This window comes from Ovis canadensis, chromosome 7 (assembly GCF_042477335.2).
Source record: "Ovis canadensis isolate MfBH-ARS-UI-01 breed Bighorn chromosome 7, ARS-UI_OviCan_v2, whole genome shotgun sequence".
NCBI classification, from domain to species: domain Eukaryota; kingdom Metazoa; phylum Chordata; class Mammalia; order Artiodactyla; family Bovidae; genus Ovis; species Ovis canadensis.
In genome coordinates, this window is record NC_091251.1 from 61,955,827 (window position 1) to 61,982,733 (window position 26,907).

Consider the following 26,907-nt stretch of genomic DNA (forward strand, 5'->3'; position numbering starts at 1 on the left):
TATTTCCAGTTTTTTAACTGTTCTCCGTAGTGTTCTCCACACCGTTCTCCATAGTGGCTGTACTGGTTTGCATCCCCATGAACAGTGTAAGAGGGTTCCCTTTTCTCCACAACCTCTCCAGTATTTATTGTTTGTAGACTTTTTGATGGCAGCCATTCTGACTGGTGTGAGACGGTACCTCGTTGTGGTTTTGATTTTCATTTCTCTGATAATGAGTGATGTTGAGCATCTTTTCATGTGTTTATTAGCCATCTGTATGTCGTCTTTGGAGAAATGTCTGTCTGGTTCTTTGGCCCACTTTTTGATTGGGTCAGTTATTTTTCTGGTATTGAACTGCATGAGCTGCTTGTGTATTTTGGAGATTAATTCTTGTCAGGTATTTCATTTGCTCTTATTTTCTCCCATTACAAAGGCTGCCTTTTCACCTTGCTTATAGTTTCCTTTGTTGTGCAAAAGCTTTTAAGTTTAATTAGGTTCCATTTGTTTATTTTTATTTCCATTACTCTGGGAGGTGGGTCACAGAGGATCTTGCTGTGATTTATGTCAGAGAGTGTTTTGCCTGTGTTTTCCTCTTAAGAGTTTTATAGTTTCTGGTCTTAAATGTAGTTCTTTAACCCATTTTGAGTTTAGTTTTGTGTGTGATATTAGAAAGGTTCTAGTTTCATTCTTTTACAGGTGGTTGACCAGTTTTCCCAGGATTCACTTGTTAAAGAGATTGTCTTTTTTCCATTATATGTTTTTGTCTCCCTTGTCAAAAAATAAGGTGTCTATAGGTGTGTGGATTTATTTATGCTCTTTCTGTTTTGTTCCATTGACCTATATTTCTGTCTTTGTGCCAGTACCATACTATCTTGATGACTGTAGCTTTGTAGTATAGTCTGAAGTCAGGCAGGTTGATTCCTCCAGTTCCATTCTTTCTCAAGATTGAGGCAATGATTTTTTAAAAATATATTTATTTATTTGGCTATGTTGGGTCTTAGTTGCAGCAAGCAGGATCTTTTATCTTCGTTGCAGGATCTCTGGTTACAGCATGTGGGATCTGTTCCCTGACCAGGGATTGAACCCGGGCTCCTTGCATTGGACCACTGAGTGTTAGCCACTGGACCACCAGGGAATTCCTTAGAATAGGTTCCTGGAACCTGGGAGAGTCTAGCATGTAACAAGGGTAAGGAATAGAGTAGCTGGTTAGGAATTGTAGTAGACAAGTAGGCGGCTTGGAACTAGGAAATCAGGAAAACCTGTAACAAAAGGAAGAGGAGATACGATGATGAGTAGGTCAGAAGCCCAGGTCTGTTCAGATACAGTTGAGGAGATGGATGATTATTTAAGTGCATCAGTAAGATTTAGTGATAGAGTTGCATTCTGTCCCTACTTCTTGAATTTTTTGACTGGTTGTTAAAGCATAAGAACAAATCTCAGTTGAGTAGGTTGAGACTCTGCATGTGGGAACAGGCAATTTTGTGGTGTCTGACTGAGCTAAGTAGTGCAAGGGTAGGAGATTGGCATGGGCTCCTGTGGAGTAAATTGTGCCAATTTCAATCACTAGCTGTGGAAATCAAGGGTATACATGTGTATATATATATATATATATATATATATATATAGTCTATAAAAAGCACATTCTTTTCTGATATTTCATTTTTGTGCATCTTAGAGGTAGATATCAGTCTAGGTTTTAAAGTTCCCTGCCATGTACTGTTATTTTGGTAATTTTTTTCTTTTCAGTTTTTTGTAGTCCCATCAGAAATGTGAATGGTAACTTACCTTGTTTTATGATGAGAGTAATACAATTATTGTAGAATGTTATGAAGTCATTGAAACCAAACTGATCTTAGATTTGTTACATATCTCTCAGACCTCTGTTTTCTTTAAAATGGGTTAGTAGGTCCGTGTGTATGTTTGTGTTTAATCACTCAGTCATGTCTGACTCTTTGCGACCCCATGGACTGTAGCTCGCCAGACTCCTTTGTCTGTGGGGATTCCCTAGACAAGAATACTGGAGTGGGTTGACATGTCCTCCTCCAGGGGATCTTTCCAATCCAGGGATCCAACCTAGGTCTTCCGCATTGCAGGCAGATTCTTTACTGTCTGAGCCACCAGGGAAATCCCTTGGGTCTGTTGGGTGTATTAAATGAAAAGCTGTAGAGCAACTACTAGACTTCGCAAGATAGCAAGTGTTTGATAGCAAGGTAGGAAGTTTTAGTTATCATTACATCTAGTTTATAAACATTGTTTAATTAATCAACTTAAGCTTATCTAGTCAGGATATATATATATTTGTACATAGTAAACTATCAGTGTCCATTTAAAAAATTGAATACTTTGTACAAACAAAATAGACATATATATGCCTCTTGCTTCCAACTAAAGCATGGTTCCTCCACACTGCCCACACCTCTGCCCATCCATACTGCACATGCCCCGTGCTCACTTAGGAACTAGGCTGTTGCCCCCTTCTGTGCTTGGCTGCCCCCTCAAGCCAGATGCTCCCTGGGCTCTACAACTTCTGTCCAGCTGAGCAGCCTTCATGGAGACACTGGGGAGCGGGAGGAGGAGAGGGAGCCCCTGCAGGTGTCCTGGGAGGGACAGATCTGCCCCCACCCTATCCCCCCAGTTCACCCCACAGGACTGGCCTCATGCGGCATCCCCCTGTGCTAGCAGTCCTGTTCACCCAGCAAGAGATTCCCGCACCTGGACAACGGTGGCCTCTCCCCAAGCTGAGCCCTCAACCCCTCGCAGGAGCCATCACTGTCTGAGGGTTTGTGGGGTGGGTGGGCTCTGGCAGGACCCTCACCATGCAGTGGACCAGGTGTGCTGCTGCGGGATGGCTGCTGGGAGATGGCCCGAGACTGACCTGGCACAGAGTGGGAGGGTCTACTCAACAGCGACCACTTTCACCGCTCGAGAGGGTCCTGGCCGCATGCAGGCCGTGCACACTCCACCACCTGGGGCTGGGTGTGGCCAGGAAGTGCCGCTCAGGGCGGGGGGGGGGGGGGGGGGGGGGGGGGGGGGCTGGCTGCTCCTCTGGTCCTGCTCTCCCTTCACCTCCAAGCCATCACCTTTCCTCTTCCCTTCAATGTGATGGAGACTCCGAAGCATTCTTCTCTCTGCTGTGCCAAAGCTGGTCAGAGTGGGAGGCAGGGGCAGGAGTGAAGGGCAGTACATGGCCAAGGGGTCAGCTCCCCTGACCCGTCACAGGGACAAATCTGATTTATTTATTTTCGTTAAAAACAGTAACAAGAACAACTTTGCATTGCATTTGACTTGACCCATAAAAACTGAGTTCTCCTTAAAAAAAAACAACAGTTTTTTGGATTTAATAAAAGTTTATAGTTTTGGATTTTTTAATTCTTCCATTTAAAAATGAAAATGTGAAGCTTTTTTTTTTTAAAGCAATGTCTTTTAGCCTAATTTTCATGTGAATTTTAAAATACTACTTTTCTAAAATAGGAATGGGAAGAAACAACATAGTATTATGAATGTATTATATAATGGAAAGTAAAGGCTAAAGTCAGGAACAAAGTAAAAATGCTCTCACTGTGATTCAGTGTGGTTTCATAGTCCTAGCTAATGTAGTAAGTTTAATAAAAAGGAATTATAAGTAGATGAATAAAAAATTTAAATATGAAAAGCAGAGGCAAAGTACCAACTATAAACATACATATATACCATATATATATAAACATAGATTTATTCATAATATTTGCATGTAAATATTAAGGGGGGTGGTGCTCATGAATCCCCTAGGGAGGCACATGGATCTCAGGGTTAGAAATCCTATTGTAGAGAGGGGGTGGAAATGATTATAACCAGTCACAGTAGTAAAACTGAGTGCTTAAGTAACTTTCTGTAGATTTGATACCTGTTTTGCAGTGCTCTGCTTGTTCAGCTCTGCCATTGAAAAGCAGTGATAGAAAATACATAAATGAATGAGCATAGAGCTATTTTGAGGAAACAGGTGACCAGTTCAAATTGACCTTTGGGCTTATAGTTTGTCTACCCCTGTTTTATATTATTTGGGAGCTTTTTCTAATCAGTACATTACCTGTGACATCAGATAAAGTATTTCTTGCTTAAATGATGGAACCGGTGGTACCTGGCCCTAATGATATACTGTTAAAGGCTTAGGTTAAAGCAAGCACATAGAAAAAGAAGGATATAGCTCCTGGTAGAAGTTAGGGTATTTCTGTATAGAGAAAAGCTGCAGACCTTCTCAAACTTCCATATGCATACAGATCATTCTGGGGATCAGGTACATCTGGGTAGAACCCGAGTCACTCGGGGATCTGTAGATCTGAGACCAGCCCAAGATTTTGTAGCGCTAACAGTTCCCTAGGAAATAACCCAGGCAGCTGATTCCTGAATCACGGTATGAATAGCAAGGTATTATGTGTGACAAAAATGCAAAATAGTGTACACAGAAAAAGATTAAGTTCTGTAAGGACAAACATTCACAAACACAAATTTCCAATCTCAGTGGTAACAGTCTGATGAGTAGTAGGCTTCCAGGTTTTCTTTTAGCTTGTTAGCTTAAATTTTGAATTGGACCTTTTGTACTGCCAAGAAGTTCTTCAAAATGGTCTAGTAGCTACTTCTCAGCTGATACTTTTCTGTGATACTTGGTTTCCCCCAGTGTTCTTTTCATACTTGGGATCACCGATTGTCATTTAATCTTTTATTTCCCCCATCTTTTACTACTTATGTCTGTCATATTAACAAAAATATAGTTACTTGTGAATAATGAGCCATTATAGGATGCTTCATAGTTTCTTGAAGGTCAGTAGAAGTTAATTTTATTTTTTTCTCAAAGGGGAGGATTAATAAGTTGGACTATTTTGAATTGTTTTAGATTCTGGATTTTTTTTTTTTGGAAAAAGTTTCTAACCTTGGGAAAAAGTAAAAGAAAGGCCAAATACCCAATATGCCTACCATTTCGACTCGCTGTTTTTCTTTTAAAAAATTGTAATTAGCTTTATTGAGGTATAATTTCCATAAATAAAATTCAGCAATTAATTTTGAGAAAGGTATATAGTGGTATATAACCACTGCCGCCATAATAATTTAGAACTTTTACATCAATAAAGTTCCCTTGTGCTGTTTGCAGTCAATTCAAAATGCTTCTCATTTCCCTTTTGATTTCTTCTTTGATCCATGGGCTATTTAGAAGTGTGTTAAGTTCCCAATATTGGGGACTTTTTCCAAATATCTGCTACTGATTTAATTGCACCAGGGTATGTTTTCCAGAAGTTTTACTTTCATTTTAGGTTTGAAGAGTTCGTTAACAAAAGAAACCACTTGTTACACATATAAACAATTTCAGTTTTTTTCCAGAAGATTATTTAACTTAATTTCCACTTGCAGTCATTAAGAGAAAAGAAATGGGCTTCCCTTGTGGCTCAGATGGTAAAGAATCTGGCTGCAATGCAGGAGACCCAGGTTTGATCCCTGGGTTGGGAAGATCCCCTGGAGAAGGGAATGGCTACCCACTCCAGTATTCTTGCCTGGAGAATTCCATGGTCAGAGGCTACAGTCCATGGGGTCACAAAGAGTCAGACATGACTGAGCGAAGAACACTTTCACTTTTCACTTTTTCCAAAAGAAAAGGAAAAGAAACAATAGAAGTAATAGTGTATACATCACCAAAATGGATTTTCATTCACACTTGAATAATGCTGGGAAGTCCCTCATTAACAGCAATGTGGAGTCCCAATTGGGAAAGGGTCCTGAGCTGTATGCCCACCCCACGGGTGAGGCTTCAAATTGCTGTTTCAGTGGCTCCTTATAATTGCAAGCTGCAAACTGCTTTCATTAACAAAAATCCTTCTCTGCCTTTTTACAGTGCTGTTTACTTCACCTTGTGAGTCATAGGCTTTTAGACCCAAGGGGGTTGTCCAGATCTCCAGGGGCTCAAGAATTCCAAGACCTATTCTTTTTCTAAAGTGCTACCTGACTTGCTGTGCTTGCAGACTGGGATGGTATCTGGGCAATGTCCAGGCAGGTTAAAAGCAAGTCAGAGGCCTGTTCTCTTGCTTCTGAAGCCTGAACAAGACTTCCTTCATTTTAATTTCACTAACAGAGTCAGAAAACATGATCTGTGATTTCAGCCTTTAAAAATTCATGGAAATACACTTCATGGCTTAGAATTGAGGTCTGTTTTGGTAAATACACCATATGCCTGTGAAAATACATACTCTGTGATTCGGTGGACTATTTTATAAAATGTTAGTTGAGTCAGATTGCTTGATAGTGTTCAGTCCTTATTTTGTCTACTTGTTCAGTGAGGAGTGTTGTGATTTCCAGGTATAATTACAAATTTGTCTTTCAGTTCTGTTAGCTTTTTGTTCACATAGTTTTAAGCTATTATGTGAAACACATTTAGAACTGAAATGTCTTTTTTTAATCCCTTTCTTTCTCTCCTCCTTTGGGTTTGTTTTGAAGTTTACTTTGACAGTGCTATAGCCACTCTAGCTTTCTTGGATTAGGGTTTGGATGTATAATTTTACCATTTTTTTTAGTTTAACTCATCTTTACCTTTCTTGAAAAATAAGAAAGTGACTTTGTATCTTTTAATTATGTTTAAATCATTAACTTTTAATGTAATTATTGATATGATTGAGTTTAAAACTACCATCTTACTGTTTGTTTTCTGTTCCATTTGTTCATAAGCCCTTTTTTAACCCTTCGTTTTCTATGTTTTGGGGGATTAATTTGCTTTAAAAAATGATTGAATCTTAACTCTGTTATTGGCTTATGTAATGTACCTGCTTAGTTATGTATTTTTAGAGGTTGTTCCTAGGGTGCACAGTATACACCTGTAACTTGTCAATGTGTACCTTTCGATAAAATACCACTTCTTTTACAGTGTCCTTTCATTTTTCCTCTCCTCTATTGTGCTGTATTATCATACATTTTAATTGTGTGTGTGTCATAACTGCCATAGTACATTTTGTGTTTTTTAAACACAATCATTTAACTTTGAAAGAGGTTAAAGAATGAGAAAAGAAATCTTTTTTATTTTCTCATATAGTTATTGTTCTTGGCACTCTTCTTTGTGTCAACACAGGTTTCCAGCTGATATATTCCTTCTGCCTGAAAACTTCCTTTGACATATCTTGCAATGGAGGTCTACGGGCAATAAATTGTCAGCTTTGATGTCTGAAAAAGGGTTCATTTCACCTTTTCCCCCCTTCATCTTCATTTATGAAATATGTTTCACTGCATACGGAATCTTAGATTGAGAATTTTTGGGGGTAGTATTTTAAACGTGTTGGTGAGTTATCTTCTGAGTTATGTAGTTATGCTGTCCTGTGTACTTTCATTCTTCTATACGTAATGTGTCTTTTTCTCTAGTTCCTTTTTCACTAGTTCCTGGTGGTCCTAACCCACCAGCTGATTTTAAGGTTTCTTTTGTCCTTAGTTTTTAACTATTAGCCCATGATAACTGTTTCAGTTTCTTTGTATGTTAATTCTGTCATCTTTATAGTTTCTGTTGCTAATATCTGACTTCTTCATCCAAAACTATGAGAAAAAGATGTTTTCCTGAGTCTTTACATGCATGGTAATTATTGACTGGATGCAGTTCATTTTTGATTTTTACTTTTTTTGTGTTTTTTTATCTTGCCTTTAAACATGGTCAAATTTTGTTGTACAGTTAAACTACTTGAAATCAGTTGAGTTCTTTGGAGGAAGTCCTTAAAGATTTGTTAGGGTGGATCCCAAACAGCCTTTAGTCTGTGGCTAATTTTGTCCTGTGAATAAGATGGTTTTCCTGAGGGCTCTACCCAGTGCTCCGTATATTACAGGTCTTTGTTCTCTGGATGGTGGGAATATGAACACTTCCCAGCCCTAACTATATACACGTTCAAGTTTGTTCTGCTTAGTTTTTTTGTGGTTTATTTTTCTGGTCTGGGATAGTTGATTCTCACATGATCAGATACAAATTTGCCAAACATGTAAGGGAAACCCTTCTTTAGATCTCTGAGCTCCCTTTTTGTTAGCTTCCTCTGGCACTCTGGCCCACGAATTCTAAATGCCTGGCCTCTCTGTCAGCAGGTTCTATTTGTTCCTGTACTCTGCATATTGACTGTAAACTGCTTCTAGGTAGTTAAGTTGGGCCAGTTGTAGATCTTACGTCATTTGTTTATCCTCCCGTGTATTTCATCAGGTTTTCTGAATGTTTATGGTGGTAGGTTAGATTTAGTTCTTCTTACTTCATTATACTCGGAAGTGGAAACTGATAGCAATTTATGTCTTTTTTCTTTTTTGTCTCATTGGGAATCACTTCAGTGAAAATTATGCATGTCATATTACTCCTAAGTACTTCAAAATACATCTCCCCAAATTCAGATTATTTTCCTACTATATAACCACAGTGTTTTTGTATTGAAGAAAATTAACAAGAATTCCTTAATATCTTGTAAGTCTGGTTGATTCTGGTTTGTTCCCGATAGTTTCCAGATGTTTTGTTTCCTTCTCAATTGGTTTTTTCTCTTTTGCTTTTTCTGTTTTTGTTGTTGTTGTTGTTGTTTTCATTGTTTTTACTCTGCTACGTTTTGCCATGTTTGTGGTTGTGAGGCTCTTCTTTGTTCTGTTGTTTTTTCTATGATATAACATGGGTAAATTCTTTTTTCTTTGTCTCTGGAACCAGTGTATTTTTTTCCTTTGAGTCATAGTTTGAGGGGCTCATTATTTTCTGTTTTACCTACTTTTCTGCAAATCAGGAATCATGATCATATACAATCTGTCTGAGAATTCCAGGGTTCTGTTCTCTTGAAATTTTTCAGTATCTTAATAATTGAGATAAAACATAATTTTACAGCGTTTAATTGGGAAAGTTAAAAATGCTACCCAAGTACATACAGTTCTGATTTGCAGAAAAGTAGGTAAAACAGAAGAGAGAATTTTTTTTAAAGTGAATTTTGCTGCTAGGGTCAGCGTTAGGAGTTCGGTGTGCTGTGCTTTTCCACTTTCTTGTTAGAGTATTCTGTTTATTTCCTTGGCTGCTTGTTTGAAAGATTATACCATTAGGTTATATACCCTGTGTTGTATTAGTTCACTGACTCTCTTGATAATAGGAAAAAAAGCAATAAACCCTCTGATTTGCAGCATTTCTAATTTCAGTAGTATAAGTACGAGCCACCAACATGTCATTGAACAGAGTTGGGAAGAGAATTGAGCCTGTATCAGTCAGCACTAACACACACTTGATTATATCCTTTTCTTATTTGGTTTTAGTTCTTGAGGATTTTTTTCTTAGTGTGGGAGGGCTGCTTTTTATATATATATGTTTTCCCCCATGGTTTCCCCATTATTTCATTAAGTATCAGAAGGAGAAATAAGATAATACAGTTTCATTTAATATGTTCCTTTGTTAACTATGCCTAAATACCATTATTTATGTGGGATCTTAGTTTCCCAGAGATTGAACCCAGGCCCTGGCAGTGAAAGTGTCGGAGTCCTAACCCCTGGATTGCCAGGGAATTCCCTCATTTAACACATTGTGTTCAATAACTTTTAAAGTATTACCATGATCATATCATAAATACTGATAGTTAGGCATAGTTAACAAAGGAACATAGGTCTGATAATGCAGTGGACTTGTTAACTGTAGGTACCTGGGTAGGTAGCATTTTTAACTTTACCAATTAAATGCTGTGAAATTATGTTTTATCTCAGTTATAAAGATTCTGAAAATCATTACTAAGGTCCTTTTCAAGTGCAAGTAAACGTTATGTTGCTTTATAAAATTCCTGTGTGTGTGGAATAGAGAAAAGATGACTTCCTTTAATGTCTCCCTGAAGTGTTCTACCCATGCAAATAATTGAGCCTTTATGACATGTGCTTCCCTAGAACAGCCACAGTTACTGTTTTAAGTTATTAAAAGTAGCAAAATACTTTTATCTGCACTGTGATTTAAAAAGTCAACTTTTTGGTGCTGAGAAAGGAGTGGGAGAAGTAACTTTGCAAAGCTAAGATTGTACTGTGACTACTCAGTCCACTTAAAGAAATATAACTAGTGATCCTACTTTGATTTTTTGAAAAATATAATTTATTTTTGGTTGCACTGGGTCTTTGTTGCTGTACGTGGGCTTTTCTCTAGTTGTGGTGAGCAGGTGCTACTCTCAGTTGTGGTACACAGGCTTCTCGTTGCAGTGGCTTCTCTTGTAATTGTGGCATATGGGCTTAGTTACTCAGTGGCATGTGGAATTATCCTGGACCAGAGATTGAACCTCTGTCCCCTGCATTGGCAGGCAGATTCTTACTGTACCACCAGGAATGTTCCTCTACTTTGATTTTTAAAATGGAAGAAACTACCCTAAAGTTGTCTTAGTAAAACTTCCCCATTCTTGATTTTTTTCTTGATGTTTTCTCTTGTGTGGGTTGTTTTTAAAAATCCATGTATAAAATGTAAAGATATTTTTTAGGAATATGGAACATATATTGATACAATGTATGATTCTGTTATTTAGTCCTGATTTTTAAAAGTTCCATACTAAGAGGCTTATTTTCTCTTATACCTTGGCTTCATTATATTTTCTTTGCTAGTTGTAAGGTAGCTTTGAATTCTAGTTTTGGACTACATTTCTGCCACCTCTCGAGAACAGTGCATTCTAAAGTATGGTGAAGTGACTCAGTAGTTTAAACTGAGTGGTCTTTTCATGCTACCCTTTCTGCTAAGCAGTTTACTTGCATTTAAGGTATTCACGGTTGCCTTTATTTTACAGATTAAAACAAAACAGAAAAACTCCCTGAGGTTTAAAAAAGTTAAATAGTTCCCCGATCATGTAGTAGTCACGGTGAGGAAATGTCAGAATCCAAACCTAGTTCTGCCTTTATTCCTGAATCTGTGGCCTCAATTTGTGTAAATAGGTCTCAAAGAAATGTGTGAAAGGAGGAGGAAATGGAAGGGGAGGAGAGGGAAGAGATGGTGATAACTGTGAATAATTTATTGAGCCTTTATTGTATGGTAGGCACTTTGCTAATTGCCACACATGGCTTAAATCATTTAATCATTGTAACAGCCTTAAAAGCAAGGTATTCTACTTCTCTCTATTTTGAGGATGGGAAAATGAAGCTGAGTTTTCCATTTGACCAGGAAAACAAGCTAATAAAGGAAAGTAATGGGATTCAAACCCAGGTAATTTTTTTATCCTAACAAAATATTATGTACCATAAAATTTATGATCTTAAGCATTTCTGGTGTACGGTTCAGTAGTATTAAGTATACTTACCTTGTTATGCCGTCTCCAGAACTTAAACCCAGATGATTTAAGAGCTTGTATCTTTAACCATGTAGTGACTGGCAGCTGATTGTGTAAGCAGAAAATTTAGTGAGGAAACATTTAGGCTTTATGCAATCCATTAGGTGAGAAACAATGATTTTTAAGACACTGGTCTCCAGGTGGTGAATGACATGATCCCCAAGAGAGGGGAAACAAATGAAGTGACACCCTTGATTGTTTCAGCTTTCTGCTTGAAATGAATTTCCATCTATAAGAGGGAACGTAGGTGGAGACTAGCAAACTCAGAGTTGTGGAGATGGAATTGGACCAAAGCAGCTTGTTCGCAGACAGAATATCACGATGAAGGGTGCTGCATGGGGAGAGAATCCTTGAGATCTGCAGAGGGTTCCCCTGGAGTATTTGGTAGAGTATTTTTGATCAGTGTGCATATGTGGGGAAACTACCTGAGGCCAGGGAAAGACACCTTGCCCCATGTTCACATAGTGCCAGAAATAGTGCTTGTTCATACCAGCCAAACTGGAGAAACACATGATTTGTGGAGCATTGGATAGAGTACTCAAATATGTCTTGACCCAGTAGTAGGGGGAGATAGCCCTGCACTGAACACTGCTGCAGACTCATGTAACGAATCATAAAGGGAAGACCCAAAAGGATCAAACTGTTTCCAAATACCTTTTAATTTGTCCTATTAACAAAGCCTAAGAATATTTATAAGAATACAAAAAATGTTCCAGCCGCTGCAAGGTGAAATTCACAGCATCCACCATCCATTCAGTGCAAGGTTATAAGACATGCAATGAAGCAGGGAAACACATTCTCTAATGAAAAGAATAAGCAATCAATTGGAACCAACCCATAACTGTCATGGGCATTAAAGTTAGCAGACAAGAACGTTAAAGAGACTTGTTATAACTGTATATCATATGTTAAAAAAGTTAAGTAGAGACATAAAAGATATAAAACAGATGCAAATCTAACTTGTACAGATGAAAACTAACAATGTTTTAGATGGAAAGCTTCAGTTCAGTTCAGTTCAGTTCAGTCGCTCAGTCGTGTCTGACTCTTTGCGACCCCATGAATCACAGCACGCCAGGCCTCCCTGTCCATCACCAACTCTCGGAGTTCACTCACTCACGTCCATCGAGTCAGTGATGCCATCCAGCCGTCTCATCCTCTGTCGTCCCCTTCTCCTCCTGCCCCCAATCCCTCCCAGCATCAAAGTCTTTTCCAATGAGTCAACTCTTCGCATGAGGTGGCCAAAGTCCTGGAGCTTCAGCTTTAGCAACATTCCTTCCAAAGAAATCCCAGGGCTGATCTCCTTCAGAATGAACTGGTTGGATCTCCTTGCAGTCCAAGGGACTCTCAAGAGTCTTCTCTAACACTACAGTTCAAAAGCATCAATTCTTCAGCGCTCAGCTTTCTTCACAGTCCAACTCTCACATCCATACCGGATGGCATTAACAACAGATTAGACATTATAGAGAATATTACTGAACTGAAAGACACCACTAGAAGCTGTTCAAAATGAAACAGAGAAGAATTTTTTATAAGTATGAGAAGACCCATCAGTGGGCTCTGGGAAGAATTTGGTGACCTTAATATACTAATAATTGGATTCCTTGGGTAGGTGGGGGTGGGGAGAGTGAAAAAAATTTTGAAGAATTAGTAGTTGAAAAATTATAAACCCACAGATCCAAGAAGTTTACTAAAACTACAGCTTAGTAAATATGAAGAAACCATAGCACATCATAATTAAATTGTTCAAAACCAGTGTTAAAGAGGAACATCTTAAAAGCACTAGGGAGGGAAAAAACATTACCTTCAGAGGAGCAGTGGTAAGGATGACAGATTTCTTGTCAGAAGGAATACAGGTGAATAGATAGTGGAGCAACATTCAGAAAATACACACACAAAAAACAAACCTGTCAGCCTGAAATTCTATGCCTAGTAAAAATATCTTTCAAAAATAAAGAGGAAATAAAGACTTTGAGACATCCAGTATCTGGAAAAACTCTTCACCAGCAGAAGAAATGTTAGAGGGAGATTTCCAGGTAGGAGAAAAATGATACCAGATGAAATATGGATTCACACCAAGGAATAAAGAACCCTGGAAATGAGAAGTAGAGAGTTTTTTCTTGTCATTTAAATCTCTTCAAAAGATAATTGTCTCTTAAAACCAAAAAATTAGCAGTATGTTGTGGACTTCATCAGATATAAGTAAAGTATGGGGTGACAGTAGGAGGAGAGGAATGAAAATATAGGAATGTCAGGTTTTATACCTGAAGTGCTGTAGTATCATTTGAAGGTAGACTGAGGTAAAGATGTTTACTTATAGGCCCTAAAGCAACCACTGAGATAGCCAGAGAGTTTTGGTAATAAGCTAGTGAAGAAATAAAAAAAAAAGAGAATCATAAAAAAATAATCCTGAGAAAGGAGAAGGAAGCAAAGAACAGATGGGACAAACATAAATAGCAATATGATAGACTTAAACTCAACCACATTAGTAACTACTTTAAATGTAAATGATCTAAACACCCTAATTAAAAGATTGGACAAAAAAGCGAGACCCAACTCTACACTGCCTACAGTGAACTTGCATTAAATACATAGGCACAAATAGGCTAAAAGGAAAGGAATGGAAGAGAAAAAGACCATGCTAGTCAAATAACAAAAAAACTGGGAGTGGCCATGTTAATACCAGACAAAGTGGATTTTAGAACATAGACTATTACAAAGAATAAAGAAGATCATCTGAAAATGATAAAGGAGTGAATTAATCCAGAAGGCACAAAATCGTTAACATTTATGCACATAACAAAGTGAAAGTGAAGCTGCTCACTGTGTCCGACTCTTCGGCTCCTCCATCCTTGGGATTTTCCAGGCAAGAGTACTGGAGTGGGTTGCCATTTCCTTCTCCAGGGAATCTTCCCGACCCAGGGATCGAACCCAGGTCTCCCGCGTCGTAGACAGATGCTTTACTGTCTGAGGCACTAGGGAAGTCCTATGTACATAATAATAGAACTTCAAAAATCAATTAAGCAAAGAACTGCCAGGAGAAATAGAAAAGGCCATAATTGTAGATAGATTTCAGTGCCTTTCTGTTAGTAATAGAACAGGTAAGTAGAAAATCATGAAGGATGTAGAAGATTAAACAACACTGTAAACCAATTGGCCTGGTGGTTGTTTATGTAACACTGTACTCATTATGTGCAGAGGTTGACATTTCTGGAATCATCCATTAACAGTAAAATATACATTCTTTTCAGCTGTGCATGAAACATTTACAAGGATAGGCCACATTCTTGGTCATAAAATAAATCTCTGTATTTAAAAGGATTGTCATACAAAGTATGTTCTCTGGGTCTAGTAGAATTAAATTAGAGGTCAGTAACAGAAAGTTAACTGAAAAATTCCTCATATTATTAACATAATCTAAATAACAGGCTTCTAAATAACATGAATTGTAGAAGAAATTAAAAAGGAAATAAGAAAGTATATTGAAGAGAATGAAAACGGTAACACAGCATAACAGAATCTGTGGGGTGCTGCTAAAGAGTGTTAAAGGGACGCTTACAGCCCCTGGGTAAATAACTGAATACAGAAGTCTTAAATCATTGTTGTTCAGTTGCTCAGTCATGTCTGACTCTTTGAGACCCCATGGACTGTAGCATGCCAGGCCTCTTTGTAATTCACTATCTCCTGGAGCTTGCTCAAACTCACGTCCATTGAGTCGGTGATGCCATCCAACCATCTTGTCCTCTGTTGTCCCCTTCTCCTCCTGCCTTCAGTCTTTCCCAGCATCAGGGTCTTTTCTCATGAGTCAACTCTTCCCATCAGATGGCCAGAGAATTGGAGCTTCAGCTTGAGAATCAGTCCTTCCAATGAATGAATATTCAGGACTGATTTCCTTTAAGATGGACTGGTTTGACCTCTTTGCAGTCCAGTGTACTCTCAAGAGTCTTCTCTAACACTACAGTTCAAAAGCATCAGTTCTTTGGCATTCAGCTTTCTTTATGGTCCAACTCACATCCATACATGACTACTGGAAAAACCATAGCTTGACTAGACAGACCTTTGTTGGCATAGTAATGTCTCCCTCCACTTTTTAATATGCTGCCTAGGTTTGTAATAACTTTTCTTTCAAGGAGCAAGAGTCTTTTAATTTCATGGCTGCAGTCATCATCTGCAGTGATTTTGGAGCCCAAGAAAATAAAGTCTCTCACTATTTCCATTGTTTCCCCATCTATTTGCCATGAAGTGATAGGACCAGGTGCCATGCCACTTTCATCAAGAGGCTTTTTAGTTCCTCTTTGCTTTCTGCCATAAGGATGGTATCATCTGCATATCTGAAGTTATTGATGTTTCTCTCTGCAATCTTGATTCCCGCTTGTGCTTCATCCAGCCTGGCATTTCGCATGATGTACTCTGCATGTAAGTTAAATAAGCAGGGTGAAAGTATAGGGTTTTGACGTACTCATTCCCCAATTTGGAACCAGTCTGTTGTTCCATGTCCAGTTCTAACTGTTGTTACTTCTTGACCTGCATACAGGTTTCGCAGGAGGCAGATCAGGTGGTGTGGTATTCCCATCTCTTGAAGAATTTTCCACAGTGTTGTGATCCACACAGTCAAGGCTTTAGCATAGTCAATGAAGCAGAAGTAGATGTTTTTCTGGAATTCTTTTGTGTTTTCAATGATCCAGCAGATGTTAGCAATTTGATCTCTGGTTCCTCTGCCTTTTTGAAATCCAGTTTGAACATCTGGAAGTTCTCGGTTCACATACTGTTGAAGCCTAGCTTCAAGAATTTTGAGCGTTGCTTTGCTAGTGTGTGAGATGAGTGTAACTGTGAAGTAGTTTGAACATTTCTTTGACATTGCCTTTCTTTGGGATTGGAGTGAAAACTTAAATCAGTGGTCTTCACTAAAAAAAAATAGAGCTATTGCACTCAAAGTAAGTGAAAGGAAAGAAATAGAGATCAAATTGAAAATTAGAAAATAGGAAGCAGAAAAAAATGAAGGAAAACAAAAGGAAATAAAAGCTGGTTCTTGAGAAGATCAGTCAAATCAATAATTCTCTAGCTTTCTTGATTCGGACCCAAAGAGAGAAGGTATAGATTACTGATATCTGGAATGAAGGAGGTAACATTACTATAGATTCAGAAGATATTAAAAAATATAATAAGGGAATGTTATGAACAGCTTTATTTCCATAACTTCAAAAACTTAGGTGAAATGGACAAATTCTTACCAAAGGTCACTCAAGGAATAAATAACCAGAATAGCCGTTTTGCATCAAGTTGATATCATTAATAACCTTTCACAAAGAAAACTCCAGGCTAAAATGGCTTCACTGGTGAATTCTATCAAACATATAAGGAGGAAATAATACCAGTTCCACATAAATTTGTCCAGAAAATTGAAGAAGAGGTAATACTTTCAAAATGTTTTTTTATATTGATACCAATACTCGACAAAGACAGTCCCAAGAAAACTACAAACTAGGGTCTCTCGTGAGCATACATAATAAAAATTCTAAACAAAATTTATCAAATCTAACAGTATTATGAAACACAATATACTATAATCAAGTTGGATTTATTTTGGTAATACAAGGGTGATTTAACATTAGAAAATCAACAGTTTTTTAAAAAAATTGAAGTATAGCTGATTTGCAATGTTTTGTTAATTTCAGCTGTACAGCATAGTGATTCAATTATACATATACATATGTATGTGTATATATATATATATATATATATATATATATATATATATATATATATGTGGGCTTCCCTGGTGGCTTCAGAGGTTAAAGTGTCTGCCTGCAATGCGGGAGACCTGGGTTCGATCCCTGGGTCAGGAAGATCCCCTGGAGAGGGAAATGGCAACCCACTCCAGTATTCTTGCCTGGGGAATCCCATGGACGGAGGAGCCTGGTGGGCTACAGTCCATGGGGTCGCAAAGAGTCGGACACGACTGAGCGACTTCACTTTCACTTTACTGTCATATATATATATATATATATATATGTGTATATATATATATGCAGTCTTTTTTAAAAATTCTTTCCTATTATGTTTATCATAGGATATTGAATAGAGTTCCTTATACTATACAGCAGGACCTTGTTATCTCTTAGTATATAATGGTTGGCCTCTGCTCCCCTCAAGCGCCCACTTAATCCTTCCCTTCCCCTCCCCACCCTTGCAGTCTCAAGTCTGTTCTCTGTGTCTGTGAGTCTGTCCACATATAAGCGGTATCATATGGTATTTGTCTTTCTTTTTCTGACTTAACTTCACCTACTATGATATTCTCTAGGTTCTATCCATGTTGCTCCAAATGGCATTACTTTGCTCTCTTTTATAGCTGTCAGATTCCATTGTATATATATATATATATACCACAGCTTTATTCATTTATCTGTTGAGGGACATTTAAGTTGTCCATGTCCGTATTCACTGTGGTGAATAGTGCTTCTGTGAATATAGGTGTGCATGTATATTCCTGAATTACAGTTTTGTACAAATATATGTCCAGGAGTAAGATTGCTGCATCATATGGAAATTCTAGTTGCAGTTTCTTGAGGACTCTCCATACTATTCTCCGTATCTGTTGCAGTAACTAACATTCCTACCGACAGTGTAGGGGAGTTCCCTCTTCTTTAGCATTTGTTATTTGTAGACCTTAAAGTTTTTAAAATATAGTATTTGTTTTCGGTTTCACTTCATATCCCTTGCCTCTTGTGGGTCTTCTCTAGTGGAGGGAAAGGGTGGGGGGCTACCCACTGCTGTGATACCAGGGCTTCTCATTGCTGTGATGTGTCTCTTACAGAGCACAGGCTCTAGGGCGTGCGGGCTCAGTAGCTGAGGCTTGGGGTCCCTAGAACATGGGCTCAGTAGTTGTGTTACACAGGCTTAGTTGCTCTGCAGCATGTGGAGTCTTCCCAGACTGGGGGTCTGGGAAGTTGTGTCCCTGCATTGGCAGGCGGATTCTTTACCTGCTGAGCCATCAGGGAAGCCCCAGTAATTAGCAATGTTGAACATCTTTCCATCTGTCTGTTGGCCATCTGTACGTCGTCTTTGGAGAAATGTCTGTTTAGTTCTTCGGCCCATGAGACTAAGTCAGTTTGATTTCACATATTAATAAACTAAAAAGAAAGAAAACATACAGTCCTGTTTTTAAAAAATTACTTTATTTTATAAGTAATTTTAAAAATAAGTATCTCAAGTTACTTTTAAAAATAAGTAATTTTAAAAATTTACTTATTTTTATTGCAATATAGTTGATTTACAATGTTGTGTTAGTTTCAGGTGTATGTCAAAGTGATTCATTTATTCATAAATATATGTATATATATTTCAAATTCTTTTCCCATGTAGGAATAGTTCCTAGTGCTATAGAGTAGGTCTTTATTGATCATCTATTATAATCACCTTAATAGATGTAGACAAAAATCAACATCTCTTCCTGGTAGTTTTTATCAGCAAAGTATAAAACTTCCTCAGCTTGATTAAGGACATCCTAGACAAACCTATGGCTAACATCAAAACTTGTGTGAGTGGTTAAAATTCCCATTATAATAAGCTTTTAGGGACTTCCCTAGTGATCCAGTGGTTAAGACTCTGCTTCCACTTGCAGGAAGCATGGGGTTGATCCCTAGTCAGGAAACTAAGATCCCATGTGCTGTATGATGTGACCACAAACAAACAAACAAAAAACGTTAAAATGTTTATGAAAATAAAGTATTAAGATTGGTAAAATAGTTGTTTAATACAACATAATTGTAGAATCATTTTAGAACTAGAATAAACCATATGAAGATATTAATTCAAACTGTTTATTTTTTGTAGGTCAGTATGGAAATCCTTTAAATAAATACATTAGACATTATGAAGGATTATCATATGATGTGGATTCATTACACCAAAAACACCAGCGTGCCAAAAGAGCAGTCTCGCATGAGGACCAGTTTTTACGCCTAGATTTCCATGCTCATGGAAGGTAAGTAAATTTATTGCTGATTATGTCTGAAATTCCAGTGTATTCAATGTATGTTAAGAGAGGAAATTTATACCTTTCATTTTCCTTCTCTAATGGAAAGGTCCCCATTTGTAAATTCAGCCAACACTGAAATTTGGTGTGTACATTAAAAATTGTTTTCTTTTAAAACAGATTGGCTTTTTTATATTGTTAAGGAAACAGTCACATTTAAATATTTTTAAGTTCATGACTCAGATCCTCAGTTGTATTATTAGAGGATATGTCTTTAAAGAAGAGTGTGTTTGTGATTTCCAACTATTTTTTATGTGTTTTATGGCCTATATATCTGTTCTCTGGTGCCAGCAGTGAAGGTAGCTGGTTGTAGGCCATTGAATGTCATTTAATTTCTCATTAACTCAATTTTATCAGTTCTAAAATGACAACTTGTACACAGATGACCTTCTGTACTGCTTAATTCTCAGTAGTGTTAAGGAATAAAGAGCAGGGAGCCAAGAGAGAGAGGTAAAAAATCACAATTATTTAGTGCTGTTGTGTTCCACGTACAAGGACATAGATGCCTTATATGTATTTTCTCATTTACTCTCTCAAAATCCAAACAAGGTACATTGTTTTATTTCCAAGGAAACTTAAGACTCACAGAAAATAGCTTCTTTAAAGTTATGTAACACAGGGACTTCCCCTGGTCCAGCAAGTACAATCCTGTGTGCTGTACAGTGCGGCCAAAGAAAAAGTTATTAGCACAGATTTGACCCAGATGTGGCTGACTCAAAAACCTGTATTTTTTTCTTCATCTGTTCAGTTCAGTTCAATCGCTCTTTTGTGTCCGACTCTTTGAGACCCCATGAACTGAAGCACGCCAGGCCTCCCTGTCCATCACCAACTCCCGGAGTCTACCCAAACTCATGTCCATCGAGTCGGTGATGCCATCTAACCATCTCATCCTCTGTTCTCCCCTTCTCCTCCTGCCCCCAATTCCTCCCAGCATCAGGGTCTTTTAAATGAATCCACTCTTTGCGTCAGGTGGCCAAAATATTGGAGTATCAGTTTCAACATCAGTCCTTCCAGTGAACACCCAGGACTGATTTCCTTCAGAATGGGCTGGTTGGATCTCCTTGCAGTCCAAGAGACCCTTGAGTCTTCTCCAACACCACAGTTCAAAAGCATCAATTCTTCTGCTCTTCAGCTTTCTTTATAGTCCAACTCTCACATCCATACGTGACTACTGGAAAAACCAAGCCTTGACTAGACAGACCTTTGCTGGCAAAGTAATGTCTCTGCTTTTCAATATGCTGTCTATGTTGATCATAACTTTCCTTCCAAACAGTAAGCGTCTTTTAATTTCATGGCTGCAGTCACCATCTGCAGTAATTTTGGAGCTCCAAAAAATAAAGTCAGCCACTGTTTGCACTGTTTCCCCATCTATTTGCCATGAAGTGATGGGACTGGATGCCATGATCTTCATTTTCTGAATGTTGAGCTTTAAGCCAACTTTTTCACTCTCCTCTTTCACTTTCATCAAGAGGCTCCTTAGTTCTATTTCACTTTCTGCCATAAGGGTGGTGTCATCTGCATATCTGAGGTGATTGATATTTCTCCTGGCAATCTTGATTCCAGCTTGTGCTTCTTCCAGCCCAGTGTTTCTCATGATGTACTCTGCATAAAGTTAAATAAGCCTTGAAAGGAGTACCTAAGTACTTTTTGTATCTAAATACAAAATCTTTTAAGTATTCTTTAGCAGACTTTCTGCTTTGCGTGCTGTAATGAATAAACCTATTCCTTTTGTACTTTTTCTACAGGTGTGACCCTGATTTATTATTCAACTCCTAATAGGTTTCCCAGCTTCCATGTCATTTATTCTTAACATTATTCTAAGTACTGCTAAAAGATGACTTTTCCTTAAATGCTTCCTTTTTCATGTCAACTCACTGCTCTAGAGTCTTTAATTAATGATTCTTAGCCAGATTTCTTACCTTGGTTATCAAGATTCTTTGTTCAGTTCGGTTCAGTTTAGTTTAGTCACTCAGATGTGTCCGACTCTTCGCGACCCCATGGACCAGAGCACACCAGGCCTCCCTGTCCATCACCAACTCCCGGAGTTTAACCAGACTCATCTCCATTGAGTTGGTGATGCCATCCAGCCATCTCATCCTCTGTTGTCCCCTTTTCCTCCTGCCTTCAATCTTTCCCAGCATCAGGGTCTTTTCAAATGAGTCCACTCTTCGCATCAGGTAGCCAAAGTATTGGAGTTTCAGCTTCAACATCAGTCCTTCCAATGAACACCCAGGACTGATCTCCTTTAGGATGGACTGGTTGGATCTCCTTGCAGGCCAAGGGACTCTCAAGAGCCTTTTCCAACACCACAGTTTAAAAGCATCAATTCTTCAGCGTTCAGCTTTCTTTATAGTCCAACTCTCACATCCACACATGATTACTGGAAAAACCAAAGCCTTGACTAGACGGACCTTTGTTGGCAAAGTAATGTCTCTGCTTTTGAGTATGCTGTCTAGGTTGGTCATAAATTTCCTTCCAAGGAGTAAGCCTCTTTTAATTTCATGGTTGCAATCACCATCTGCAGTGATTTTGGAGCCCCCAAAAATAAAGTCTTTCACTCTTTCCATGGTTTCCCCATACATCTGCCATGAAGTGATGGGACCGGATGCCATGATCTTAGATTTCTGAATGTTGAGCTTTAAGCCAACTTTTTCACTCTCCTCTTTCACTTTCATCAAGAGGCTCCTTAGTTCTTCACTTTCTGCCATAAGGGTGGTGTCATCTGCATATCTGAGGTGACTGATATTTCTCCTGGCAATCTTGATTCCAGCTTGTGCTTCTTCCAGCCCAGCGTTTCTCATGATGTACTCTGCATAGAAGTTAAATAAGCAGGGTGAGAATATTCAGCCTTGACATCCTCCTTTTCCTGTTTGGAACCAGTCTGTTGTTCCATGTCCAGTTCTAACTCTTGCTTCCTGACCTGCATACAAGTTTCTCAAGAGGCAGGTCAGGTGGTCTGGTATTCCATCTCTTTCAGAATTTTCCACAGTTTATTATAATCCACCCAGTCAAAGGCTTTGGCATAGTCAATAAAGCAAAAATAGATGTTTTTCTGGAACTCTCTTGCTTTTTTGATGATCCAGTGGATGCTGGCAATTTGATCTCTGGTTCCTCTGCCTTTTCTAAACCCAGCTTGAACATCTGGAAGTTCACAGTTTACATATTGCTGAAGCCTGGCTTGGAGGAGTTTGAGTGTTACTTTACTATCGTGTGAGATGAGTGCAATTGTGTGGTAGTTAAAGCATTCTTTGGCATTGCTTTTCTTCGGGATTGGAATGATAACTGACCTTTTCCAGTCCTGTGGCCACTGCTGAGGTTTCCAGATTTGCTGGCATACTGAGTGCAGCACTTTCACAGCATCATCTTTGAAGATTTGAAATAGCTCAACTGAAATTCCATCACCTCCACATGCTTTGTTTGTAGTGATGCTTCCTAAGGACCACTTGACTTCACATTCCAGGATGTCTGTCTCTAGGTGAGGGATCACACTACGTATTTGGGTCATTAAGGTCTTTTTTGAAAAGTCTTTCTGTATATTGTTGCCACCTCTTCTCTTAATATCTTCTGCTTGTGTTCAGTCCATATCATTTCTGTCCTTTATTGAGCCTGTCTTTGCATGAAACGTTCCCTTGGTATCTCTAATTTTCTTGAAGAGATCTCTGGTCTTTCCCATTTTATTGTTTTCCTCTATTTCTTTGCACTGATCACTGAGGAAGGCTTTCTTATCTCTCCTTGCTATTCTTTGGAAATCTACATTCAGATGGGTGTATCTTGGTATATCTTTCCTTTTCTCCTTCACTTTTCGATTCTTCTCTTATATTCACAGCTATATGTAAGGCCTCCCCAGACAGCCATTTTGCCTTTTTGCATTTCTTTTTCTTGAGGGTGGCCTTAATCCTGTCTCCTGTGTAATGTCACAAACCTCTGTCTATAGTTTATCAGGCACTGTGTCTGTTAGATCTGTTCCCTTAAATCTGTTTCTCACTTCCACTGTATAATCATAAGGGATTTGATTTAGGTCATACCTGAATGGTCTAGTGGTTTTCCCTACTTTCTTCAATTTATAAATCTGAATTTGGCCATTAGGAGTTCATGATCTGAGCCACAGTCTCCCGGTCTTATTTTCGCTGACTGTATAGAGCTTCTCCATCTTTGGGTGCAAAGAATATAATCAATCTGATTTCGGTTTGACCATCTAGTGATGTCCATGTGTAGAGTCTTCTCTTGTGTTGTTGGAAGAGGGTGTTTGCTATGACCAGTGCGTTCTCTTGGCAAAACTAATAGCCTTTGCCCTGCTTCATTCTGTACTTCAAGGCCAAATTTGCCTGTTACTCCAGGTGTTTCTTGACTTCCTACTTTTGCATTCCAGTCCCCTATAATGAAAAGGACATGTTTTTTGGGTGTTAGTTCTAAAGGGTCTTGTAGGTCTTCATAGAACCATTCAACTTCAGCTTCTTCAGCATTACTGGTCAGGGCATAACTTGGATTACCGTTATATTGAATGCTTTGCCTTAAAAACGAACAGAGATCATTCTGTTGTTTAGGAGAGTGCATCCAAGTACTGCATTTCGGACTCTTTTGTTGACTATGAGGGCTACTCCATTTCATTGAAGGGATTCTTGCCCACAGTAGTAGATATGATGGTCATCTGAGTCAAATTCACCCATTCCAGTCCATTTGAGTTTGCCAATTCCTAAAATGCGACGTTCACTCTTCCCAACTCCTATTTGACTGCTTCCAATATGCCATGATTCATGGACCTAACATTCTAGGTTACTATGCAGTATTACTCTTCATAGTATCAGACCTTGTTTCTATCACCAGTCACATCCACAACTGGGTGTTGTTTTTGCTTTGGCTCCATCTCTTCATTCTTTCTGGAGTTATTTCTCCGCTGATCTCCAGTAACAAATTGGGCATCCACCAGCCTGGGGAGCTAACCTTTCAGTGTCCCATCTTTTTGCCTTTTCATACTGTTCTTGGGGTTCTCAAGGCAATTATACTGAAGTGGTTTGCTATTCTCTTCTCCAGTGTACCACATTTGTCAAACTTCTCCACCAAGACCCGTCTGTCTTTGTAAATTAATTCAACTCAATTCTAAACTTATTTTGTCCACTTCACAAAATCAAGTGTTTGTTTCATTCAGAATGAGCTTCTCATGGCTGAGTATATCATGTGTAGGTTTGTTCCCTGTGTTATTTATCTTAAATAAATTCTGATTATCTTTTAATGCACAATTCAAGTTCTGCTTTTTGCAGCTTTATTTACACCTTACTCTGAACTTCTGAATTACTTATCTGTGCCATTGGCCTGCGATAATCTCTTCCTTTTCATGCGTTTATTTTTCTGTAACTGTTTTCTTCCTCACAGGCAAAATACCTGCTACTATTTAGTGTGTCCATTATTTGCCCTTATATTACAGATACTCAAGAAAGATTTTAATGGAAGGAAAAATAAGATTATAAGAAATGCTGTGATACTTAAAGTATTTTGCAAATGGTAATCAATGGTTTACTTAATTTCCATGTTACAAAGCAATGATCAATATAGAAAAAAGAACTTTCAAGTTACATGTCTACTTTGATTTCAGGGAGAAAAATGTTCATTTTAGGATCTGAGCTTCAAGATAAAATTTTTGATTATGTCAATTCATATAAATTTTTATGACCCTTAACCTCAGAATTTTAATTACCCATTCTTATTGGTATCATGAAATAGTAAGCGGTCATTAATCCTTCCTGTTTTTAGTGGCTATCTCAAAATAAATGTAATGCTATATTGCAAATATGGTGTGCCTGCCAAAAGGAAAAGTAGAGATTCTAGGTGCCCTTGGTTTGGATGTCACAGTTCTATTACCTTGCTAGATTTTTATTAGCTCCATGATGTATTTCATGTTGAACATATGGCAAAACCAAATCTTAGATCCTTCTGTTATTTTTGAATGTGTGTTTGAGTAACTGAGAGGGAGTGTGCAAGTACACGCTGTTATTTAGTTATCCTAATAGAAGCTGCAAGATGAACGGCAGTCATTGCATAAGAAGAAAAGTGATATGGTGCTTTACAGATAGAATGCTGTTGGTGTTCACAGAAGAGAGAACTGACTGAGGCACTCAGAAAGAGCCTGGATCCAAGGAACCTCATTGTGTGTATAAGTGATTATCTTAGGTACTTTTAACAGAAATCTAGTTTATTATATACATGAACTGTATTTTCTACAATAGATATGAATTGAGAAATTTTATTTTTTTGTCTCAATTATTATACTTGTATAGTCACAGTGTCTCAGAGCTTGTGCCTTAAACACAGTTATTGCCACTACTTTCTAACATACTTTAGTTAAAAATGTGATGATCTGATAGTTTTATTTCTCTTTTTCCTTGAAATATACTTATAAAAATGAGCTCGATAAGTATAGTTACAGATTTTCTACTAAGTCTCTTCTCCTACCCCACCATATGCAGAATGTTAGTTTGGGGTATAAGAGAGCTTCTTTGGAGTGTGGGTATGTGAGTATGTGTGCATATGTTTCAGTATTTAAGTTATTCTTTGTTCTGTTCATTTTCATGCCTAGGCACACGAACACACTTCTTTCATCCTGTCTTCCAAGTTTCTCAAAAAGAAAGGGCGTACCCATGGCTAATTCATGTCAATGTATGGCAGAAACCACTATAATATTGTAAAGTAATTAACCTCCAATTAAAACAAATTAATTAAAAAATAAAAAGAAACTTGTTCAATGTCAAAAAAAGAAAAAAAGAAAGGGTGTACCATACCCCAGGTTTACAAATATCGCTGAAGAAATGTCAAGGTTCTTTAAGCCTAAAGGCCATTTTGGACAATTCTATGAAAAAGCATTTCCCTTTCTTCCCCCTTGCAGTTTTATTGAGATTTAATTGACATGGGGGCTTCTCTGGTGGCTAAGTGAGATTTTGCTTGCAGTGCAGGAGATGTGGGTTTGATCCCTAGGTCAGAAGATCCCCTGGAGGAGGGCATAGCAATCCACTCCAGGATTCTTGCCTGGAGAATCCCATGGACAGAGGAGGTTGGTGGGCTATGGTCCATAGGGTTGTGGAGTTGGATATGACTGAAGTGACTGAGCATACACACACACACTGTATAAATTTAAGGTGTATAGCATAATAGTTTGACTAATGCACATCATGAAATTTCAGTTTTTCTTCTGTGTGAGTGTGTGTGTGTGTGTGTGTGTGTGTGTGTGTTTGTGTGTATTTTTTGTACTAGATAGAGAAAGGAGGATTGTGGTAATTTGGAGACTGATGGGTGTTCCCCTGTCACCTGACATGTGTTATCTAGTGATTTCTTTTGAGCCTTAGTTTGCTGATTAGTAAAACCTTTATGTTTAGATGAGATAATGTTTAAGGCCTCTTCTGCTTTAAAATTTTATAAAATATATTAGTAACACCCAAGTAACTGAATTAAAAAAAAAAACAACAAAAAGTTTAAACACTATCTAGTCTGTAATAATTGCACTCATCTCACATGCTAGTAAAGTAATGCTCAAAGTTCTCCAAGCCAGGCTTCAGCAATATGTGAACCATGAACTTCCAGATGTTCAAGCTGGGTTTAGAAAGGGCAGAGGAACCAGAGATCAAA

General features: G+C 38.2%; 1 protein-coding gene across 2 annotated transcripts in view; it reads left to right on the forward strand.

The window, feature by feature from the left end:
- The window catches only part of ADAM10 (ADAM metallopeptidase domain 10), a 136,191-nt gene that overhangs the window by 18,790 nt on the left and 90,494 nt on the right, over window positions 1-26,907 (forward strand). For both annotated transcript variants that reach the window (XM_069596382.1, XM_069596384.1), the window contains exon 2: window positions 19,092-19,242. In XM_069596382.1, the coding sequence (XP_069452483.1) occupies window positions 19,092-19,242 (151 nt within the window). The remainder of the gene's footprint in view (window positions 1-19,091; window positions 19,243-26,907) is intronic.